This window comes from Octopus sinensis, linkage group LG23 (assembly GCF_006345805.1).
Source record: "Octopus sinensis linkage group LG23, ASM634580v1, whole genome shotgun sequence".
Lineage (NCBI taxonomy): Eukaryota > Metazoa > Mollusca > Cephalopoda > Octopoda > Octopodidae > Octopus > Octopus sinensis.
The window spans coordinates 4,298,305-4,308,304 of record NC_043019.1 but is presented as its reverse complement, the minus strand read 5'-3'; the positions used below and the strand labels follow the sequence as shown (position 1 = coordinate 4,308,304).

The following is a 10,000-nucleotide window of genomic DNA, read 5'->3' as shown; positions in this document are numbered from 1 at the left end:
GCTTGCGAAGACATGTTGGGGCAAGCGAAAATGAAATCGAAATCGAATTGAACCAGCCAGGATCCCTGGTCTGGTGGTACGTAAAAAGCACTATCCGACTCGTGGCCGATGCCAGCGCCGCCTCCACTGGCTTCCGTGCCGGTGGCACGTAAAATACACCAATCTGACCGTACGACAGGCACCCATGCCAACCCCCTTGCTTGCGAAGACATGTTGGGGCAAGCGAAATCGAAATCGAATTGAACCAGCTAGGATCCCTAGTCTGGTGGTACGTAAAAAGCACTATCCGACTCGTGGCCGATGCCAGCACCCCCTCGTTTGGCTTCCGTGCAGGTGGCACATAAAATACACCAATCCGACCGTGGCCGTTGCCAGCCTCGCCTGGCACCTGTGCAGGTGGCACGTAAAAAGCACCCACTACACTCACGGAGTGGTTGGCGTTAGGAAGGGCATCCAGCTGTAGAAACACTGCCAGATAAGACTGGAGCCTGGTGCAGCCTTCTGGCTTTCCAGATCCCCGGTCGAACCGTCCAACCCATGCTAGCATGGAGAACGGACGTTAAACGATGATGATGATGATGATGATGTGTTTGTGTGTCTGTGTTTGTCCCCCTAGCATTGCTTGACAACCGATGCTGGTGTGTTTATGTCCCTGTTACTTAGCGGTTCAGCAAAAGAGACCGATAGAATAAGTACTGGGCTTACAAAAGAATAAGTCCCGGGGGTCGAGTTGCTCGACTAAAGGCGGTGCTCCAGCATGGCCGCAGCCAAATGACTGAAACAAGTAGAAGAGTAAAATAGAGAGGGTATCTCTATATCTTAATAGAAACTGATGGATAAAGAAATCAAACAACATAAAGAAACGGCAGCAAAAACCATTCAGAAATTAAAATGATAGCATGTTGTCAACTTAATGTGACAGTCCCATAAAAGGGAAGAATGCTACTGTTGTTTAGCCCTAGGAAACACCGTTTCCTGTTGGACTTGACACATTTCCTAACACTAACATAGTTTTATAATATATACTAGCACTATGACCCAGCAACGCCGGGTCATAGTGCTAGTGCATGCATATACAGCTGTGTGTTCGTGCGCACATACACGTGAGTACTGTCCAAATCTCCGACCAATCACATACAGCTAGCTGGCATTCAATTGGCGTATCAAGTTTCGGGCATTTTCATTAAGTTTTGAATAGAAAATTCACAAAAAAAGTCACTTCTATTGATTTTTTTAATAGCTTTGCAGGGTGACTGGGTAAATGTAAAGATGTGCACGACCTCCCTTGGATGGTTTTGAATGACCATAGAAAGTGCAAGCCCTCAAAATGAACAATTGTGGATTTGTATAAAGGACACACACACAGACAGACATTTTGCCGTTTATATATATTTAATGGCTTTGCAGGGTGACTGGGGAAATGTAAAGATGTGCACGACCACCCTTGGATGGTTTTGAATGACCATAGAAAGTGCAAGCCCTCTAAATGAACAATTGCGGATTTGTATAAAGGACACACACACAAACAGACATTTCGCCGTTTATATATATATATTTAATGTCTTTGCAGGTTGACTGGGGAAATGTAAAGATGTGCACGACCACCCTTGGATGGTTTTGAATGACCATAGAAAGTGCAAGCCCTCTAAATGAACAATTGCGGATTTGTATAAAGGACACACACACAGACAGACATTTTGCCGTTTATATATATATATATATTTAATGGCTTTGCAGGGTGACTGGGGAAATGTAAAGATGTGCACGACCACCCTTGGATGGTTTTGAATGACCATAGAAAGTGCAAGCCCTCTAAATGAAAAATTGTGGATTTGTATAAAGGACACACACACACAGACAGACATTTTGCCGTTTATATATATATATATATTAATGGCTTTGCAGGGTGACTGGGGAAATGTAAAGATGTGCACGACCACCCTTGGATGGTTTTGAATGACCATAGAAAGTGCAAGCCCTCTAAATGAAAAATTGTGGATTTGTATAAAGGACACACACACAGACAGACATTTTGCCGTTTATATATATATATATATTTAATGGCTTTGCAGGGTGACTGGGGAAATGTAAAGATATGCACGACCACCCTTGGATGGTTTTGAATGACCATAGAAAGTGCAAGCCCTCTAAATGAAAAATTGTGGATTTGTATAAAGGACACACACACAGACATTTTGCCGTTTATATATAGAGAGATATTATATATTATACATACATATTAACACTTTACAGTATACTTACATATAGACATACATCTATACATCAATCTAAAACAACAGGAAAACTAAAGAAAGGCCGGAATTTAAGAGAAGAGAAGAGAAAACCAAAAGATCTCATGCTATTCGTTTATAAAAATTCCTTCCACTATTGAAACTATTTTGAATGGTGAACTTGTTAACTTTGGCTTGTATTAGATACGGATAAACTATTCATTACTGTTACTAAATTTTCTACAGCCACCTTCCACATTCCATGACTACCATTGGGACCGATCAGGTACCAGACAAGGATTCTGGATTATTTTCCCGTTTTTTTTAAATTTAACTTTTGAGATCGGTCAGGTTCATTTTTAGTATTCTCATTTGTGAGAGCAGTTGAGTTTATTTCAGATATTCTCATTTTAAAAATCACCTCTGACTAATCATTGAGAGGACACCGGTGTTACCTGGGCAGAGGTTTGCACTCTCTGAGAGCTCTTGTAATTATTATTATTATGATTAAAAACAAAAACTTAGAAGCATTTCACTTTTCTTTAGATTCTGGGTTCAAATTTCAGGGAGGGGCCAGTCAATTAGATCAACCCCAGTATGCAACTGATACTTAATTTATCGAACCCGAAATATGAAAAGGTATAATAATAATAATAATAATAATAATGCCCTGATGCAGTACCAATACCCTCATGGCTTCTGTTCTTAACTGATTGGAAGTGTTATGACATGGTGATCTCATATCAAGATAAACAGCGCATGGCTTTGCAGGTGGGGCACAGTTTGAATTTAACGATGATGATGATGATTATAGGCACAAGGCCTGAAATTAGGGGGTAGAGGAATAGTCAATTTTCCTTTCATCCTTTAGGGGTCAATGAAATAAGTCCCACTTGAATCAACATACTCCCACCTCCATCAAAACGGCTGGCCTTGAAAATTTGAAACCATTATTGTGGAGGGCTGCAAGCTGATAAGAGAGATTGTCTGTCTTATGATATTCCTGTCATTGAACAATGACTGGAAATGCTAATAGGTTGTTCACCATAAACAAATTACAGAGTGGTAGTGCTATCCAATGATGTGTACAAATATAAACTTGTTACCAGTTCAAATATGCTTGGGGCATTCTCGAACCCTTAAGAAAGCCATTCACTATGTTTTGTCACGAAGAAAATTTCTCGCTGTAAAAATAATTTTGTAAATACACTTAAAGCCAGCTTGCAGCACCACCTACCCAGACTGTGAGATGCAAGCATTTTAGAGTGGTTATTTCCTCTTTGGTCACAGAAACCAGATAGAGGGCACTTGTCGGAGGGATTATTTCTCTTGTGATATTCCCAGCATTGTACAATGACTGGTAGTGCTAAGAACCTTCTCACTATAAGGAGTGTTTTTCTATTGTAACCTGGTTTTCATTTCCGGTTAGCCTTTTAAATAATTATATCCATTTCCACCACCATCATCATCATCATCACCACCACCACCACCATCACAACCACCACCATCATCATCATCATCATCATTTAACGTCTGTTTTCCATGCTGGCATGAGTTGGACGGTTTGACTGAAAACCAGTAAGCTGCGGAGCTGCACCAGGCTCTATTGTCTTATCTGGCATGGTTTCTACAGCTGGATGCCCTTCCTAACATCAAGCACTCCAAGAGTGTAGTGGGTGCTTTTTACATGCCACTGGTGCAGGTGCCACTTATAAAAGACACCGGCACTGGCCATGACTTCACTCAGCCCAACACTTCTTCTCAAGCACAGTATATTGCCAAAGGTCTTGTAATTGCCTCTGAGAGGCCCAAAGTTTGAAGGGTGCTTTTTACAAGCCAGATATGTGACACTGGATTCCATTTTGTTTTTGCTTATTTTTCTGAAATATTTTTTCCTTTTTATATTGGCACGTAAAAAGCACCAACCGATCATGGCCGTTGCCAGCCCCCCCGGCCCCTGTGCCGGTGGCACATAAAAAGCACCAACTGATCATGGCTATTGCTAGCCTCGCCTAGCACCTGTGCCGGTGGCACGTAAAAAGCACCAACTGATCATGGCCATTGCTAGCCTCGCCTGGCACCTGTGCCGGTGGCACGTAAAAAGCACCCACTACATTCACGGAGTGGTTGGCGTTAGGAAGAGCATCCAGCTGTCGAAACACTGCCAGATCTGACTGACCTGGTGCAGCCTTCGGACTTCCCAGACCCTGGTCGAACCGTCCAACCCATGCTAGCATGGAAAGCGGATGTTAAATGATGATGATGATGATGATGGTATTAGAATAAATATGAAAGGAAAGCATAAACATGAAAATGTTAACCTATTTCACTAAATTCCTCCAAATTCTTGATTCTTTCCATAATTCACCTGAACAAATGGCTTGGAGCAAGACCTGAAGTCATGAAGTCACTGGAAAGGTAACAAACATCAACAAAAGAACTTTGATTAACAAACAACCAACTGATTGTTTAACCTGCTCGTTAAACAAACCATTAATTAATTAATTAGTTGGTTGGTTAAATGTTTAACCAGTTGATTAACAATCCTTTCTGGCATGTAAAAAGCACCCACTACATTCTCGGAGTGGTTTGCATTAGGAAGGGCATCCAGCTGCAGAAACTCTGCCAGATCAAGATTGGAGCCTGGTACAGCCATCTGGCTTCCCAGGCCCCGGTTGAACCGTCCAACCCATGCTAGCATGGAAAGCAGACGTTAAATGATGATGATGATGATGATTATAGGCACAAGGCCTAAAATTAGGGGGTACAGGAATAGTCAATTACATCAACCCCAGTACTCAACTGGTACTTAATTTATCAACCCCTAAATGATTAAAGGCAAAGTCAACCATGACAGAATTTGAGCTCAGAACACAAAGACAGATGAAATGCCATTAAGCATTTTTTCCAACAAGTTAATGATTCTGCCATCTTACCGCCTTAACCAATTGACTAATAATGATTTTAAATTTTGGCACAAGGCCAGTAATTTGGGGGGAGGGGGTAAATTGATTACATCAACCCCAGTGTTTGACTGGTACTTATTTTATCAACCCCTAAAGGATAAAAGGCAAAGTAGACCTCAGCTGAATTTCCAATTGATGTATAATAAAGAAGTGATATCAATATCAAACCAGTGTGTGTGTTATTATTGGCTTGATGACCCTCCCAAGACACAACAAAACACATGGGGTTGTATTTTATGAGAAATATGGTTACCAAAGATTTAACCTACTTCAAGGATTCGACATATTTGCCCTGCATATGGTAGTTGTAAGCCATGCTATTGTATAACAGCATTTGTCGATATTGTAGGTTTCTAGTTTCCAAAACCTTCATAGCCTTCTCATAGTATGATATAGCTTCCATGTAGCCTCCCAAACCTGCAAAGAACACAAGAAAAATAGTCACAGTTACAACAATGGTGGTGGAAGCACTCACTCTGTCGGTTACGATGATGAGGGTTCCGGTTGGTCCGAATCAACGGAACAGCCTGCTCGTGAAATTAACGTGTAAGTGGCTGAGCACTCCACAGACACGTGCACCCTTAACGTAGTTCTCGGGGATATTCAGCGTGACACGAAGAGTGACAAGGCTGGCCCTTTGAAATACAGGTACAACAGAAACAGGAAGTAAGAGTGAGAGAAAGTTGTGGTGAAAGAGTACAGCAGGGATCACCACCATCCCCTGCCGGAGCCTCGTGGAGCTTTTAGGTGTTTTCGCTCAATAAACACTCACAACGCCCGGTCTGGGAATCGAAACCGCGATCCTATGACCGCGAGTCCGCTGCCCTAACCACTGGGCCATTGCGCCTCCACTACAACAATGGTAGAATTATCATGTCTACAGTTACTATTTAATGAACACTAATTTAGACAATTCTAGCCCCTTTTTTTTACCATATATCCATTGAAATACACCCTCTTTCATCATCAGCATCTTCATCATTCACCATCCACTTTTCCATGCTTGCATAGGTCAGACAGGATTTCAAATTCGATGCCTTATTTATAAAGAATGTCATGAACTGAATTTGACACATCTATTTAAAACATTTACTGCCATGCTTGACTGAAGCCTAAACAATAACAAAATTCCTATATCAAACCAAAATAAATCTTCTCACCATACCTTTCTATAAATTCACACACTATAAATACATACTTTTCTCCTATCTTCTTATATTCTCCAAACTTCCCACATAATTCCCCTGTATACCTATGCCACACCTAATTAGCATTGATATTGCCCTATCTCTGAAAAATAAACGTTGCCAGGGACTATATAAGCTGAAAAGAACCAAAGTAAATCATACTCTGATGAAGATAAGAAAGTCAAAACTTGCAAGTTTCTACCAATATATTCCTTGTAAAAGTAACAGCAGACAGACAAATAAAGACATAGACTAATAAATATATCATACCAGGTAAATTTGTCAAAGATATGCCATATGCTATATTCATCAATGCCTTCTCTTCTTCATTGCCAAATAACATGGAATTTTGTAGACATGCCAAGAGAAAATCCTGTGATTCTGCTGGGTAACATAACCAAAGTATTTGTGAAGCTTTTGTGGCTATCTGAAAGGCAAAAAGAAATGAGAACCAACTAGGACACAACAATAGCGCACAACACATGTATCACAGTGGCTTATAGATAGGGTTCTGTGTTTCTCAGACTTTATTTAACTTTTGCTCCCTTTTCTTTTACTAATACCCCTTAACCCTTTCCCATTCAGATTATTTTCTTATGACACCTGTGCCGGTGACACGTAAAAAGCACCGTCCGAACGTGGCAGATGCCATGTCGGTGACACATAAAAGCACCAATCGATTGTGGCTGTTTGCCAGCCACCTGTTGCCCCTGTGCCGGTGGCACGTAAAAAAACACCCACTACACTCATGGAGTGGTTGGCGTTAGGAAGGGCATCCAGCTGTAGAAACACTGTCAGATTGGACTGAAGCCTGGGGCAGCCTCCATGGCTTATCAGACCCCGCTAGGTGACAGGGACATAAACACACCAGCATCGGTTGTCAAGCGATGGTGGGGGACAAACACAGACACACAAACATATACACACACACACACATACATATATATATATATATATATATATATATATATATATATACATATATACGACGGGCTTCTTTCAGTTTCCGTCTACCAAATCCACTCACAAGGCATTGGTCGACCCGAGGCCATAGCAGAAGACACTTGCCCAAGATTCCACGCAGTGGGACTGAACCCAGAACCATGTGGTTGGTAAGCAAGCTACTTACCACACAGCCACTCCTGCACCTATGTATATGTATATATATGTATATGGGTTATTCCATATCAAATCATCCAATTTAGAAGATAGATCAGGACCAACAGCATTGAATAGTATTTATCTGGTATTTATTTTTTGACCCCAAAAGGATAAAAGACAAATTTGTTAAAAAAAAAAATCTTACCTCATAATAAGCTCCATATGTCCTTCCATCTGCGGGTGCATCAATCCCTCTCTTCAAAATAAATGAAATATTTTCCCAGTTGTTCTTCATTATTCCGAGTGCTTCATGTATGAAACCTTTATCAAAAATATCTTGAGCCTTCATCAGACTTTTCCCAATAATGTTTGTATATTTGAGCTTTACCAAATCATTGCTGTGTACATTGTCAATCTGTTGTTTAGTAATTGCACGTATTAATTCTTGTACTTGGAAATTCTGTAATTCTAAATCTGAATTGATCAAACCTTGTTCGACAAGTGGCATCAAAACATGCATCTTGGAAGCTGGTTGACTAGAAGAATCAGTCATTTCAACAGCTTCCTCAATACCAAATCTTCCAGGAAAATATGAAAGCACTTTGAGAGCATCTTGCTGTTTCTGAGAGAGTTGAGAAAAATACTTGTCCATTTCTTGCTTAATATTACGTCTGTTAATTGTACATTCGTCCAGCAAATCATTGATGCTGGTTTCATCACAAATCATTTTGTAGATATCATCAAAAGATAAATGATAAAACTGGGAGATTTTTTCTGCAAAGTAAATAAGAAGTCCTGGCAGGCCACAGGCATATCTGATGATGTTGTGTATTTGCTCTTCATTATCATCATCTTTCTCAATGTTTGAACAGCGGCAGAAAAGATGCTGTCCGTCTTTAATGGACAATGGACTCACTTTACACTTTCCAAACCTGATTCCATCAAACTGAAATGGTTTTCCACCACTTAATATGAGAATGATTTTTAGATTTGGGTGCAGTGGAAAGTCATTGTCGCAAAGCTCCTGGAAACCTGGAAGGAAGCTTTCTTGAATGTTCTGGAAATCATCAAAAATACAAATTTTCCATTTCGTATTGGTGATACTAGAACAATTGGTGAATGTATTGTGCATGTTGGAAATATCAGACCAACTGCTATTATTAGAAATATGGATGTGTTTTATGTGGAGTCTTTCGGGGTTGATTTCATCCTTCAATTCTTGACAGACCTGACATATTAGAAACATAACATTAGAACAAGTTCAAAGATTTCCATAGATTCACTTATCAATTTATCGGTCTCTCAGTTTGTCTCATTCCCTTTCACTAATTATACTGCGTAACAAAATTAAATTTTTTTTTTTTTTGTCTTTGATCAGAGAGTGTTATTTCCTATTTGCTTCTGTCTAGAAAACAAAGGAAATGACTGCTATTCCCTTCATACTTTCCTTTTGCCATATGGACATCATTGTTTTGAAACTGACCTATTTTCCATTACATTTCAGACAGATTCAGCACTGAATTGCTGAAGCAGAAATATCATTATAGAAAATATTCTGTTCAATATCACGGATTTTCTTGACCGTAACCACTTGAGCATGTGAGGAGTAGCAGGGTAGCATCATAGCCATGTGTTGAGAGGGATTCTTTAGGGTCTGACAAAATGTAACAAAAGCAAAGTTTGAAGGAAATAGTAGCCATTTTTCATACTTTCTAGGGGTCAGCAAATAGGGAATAACAGTTGCTCGCCAAGGACAAAAATCGTGTTACACAATGTTATCTTCCTATCTCTCCATTTAATTTCACTGTTGCTTTGTCCATTCTGCCAAACAACTGATAAATATTCCATTCATTGATAAGAGGCTCACATCAAGTTCCTGGAGGAAGTAATGCTGCCCTGGGTCAAGAGGGTGGCTACTGGAAGTTCCTATGTCTGGCAACAGGACTCTGCGCCATGTCCCACAAGCAGGAGAACCCAGTCATGGCTGTCAGACAATTTCTGCAACCATATCACCCCTAACATCTGGCCACCAAACTACTCAAACTGCAACACCCTTGATTATTATGTGTAGGGCACAGTTGAGTGAGAGACCGACAAAACTCCTTGTAACACCAAAGATGAACTAAAGGCAAGGATTATGGCAGGATTCACCAACTTAAACAAGGAGACTGTCCAGAAGAGTTGCAGGAGATTCTGAAATCATCTGGAGGCTGTCAAAGCGAATGGTGATTTTACTGAATAAATTTACTCTTTAGTATTTCAAGATATTTTTATGCAATTTTGGTAAATATATCTATTAAAATGAGATGTCAGTGTTATTTTCATTTTTGCATAATTTAGACGACAATTTATTCAACAAACCCTGTATATACATATATATAAATATTAAATATATATATATATATATATACATAATATATATATATATATATATAATATATATACATATATATATATATATATATATATACAATATATATATATATATATATACATACATATAATACATATATAT

At 39.6% G+C, this 10,000-nt stretch overlaps 1 protein-coding gene across 2 annotated transcripts in view; it reads right to left on the bottom strand.

Annotated features, from left to right (window-relative positions):
* Positions 1-10,000, bottom strand: part of LOC115223562 — a 53,578-nt gene that overhangs the window by 32,229 nt on the left and 11,349 nt on the right. For both annotated transcript variants that reach the window (XM_029794199.2, XM_036512384.1), the window contains exons 3-5: positions 7,691-8,713; positions 6,655-6,811; positions 5,467-5,614 (exon numbers count right to left, since the gene is read on the bottom strand). In XM_029794199.2, the coding sequence (XP_029650059.1) occupies positions 5,467-5,614; positions 6,655-6,811; positions 7,691-8,713 (1,328 nt within the window). The remainder of the gene's footprint in view (positions 1-5,466; positions 5,615-6,654; positions 6,812-7,690; positions 8,714-10,000) is intronic.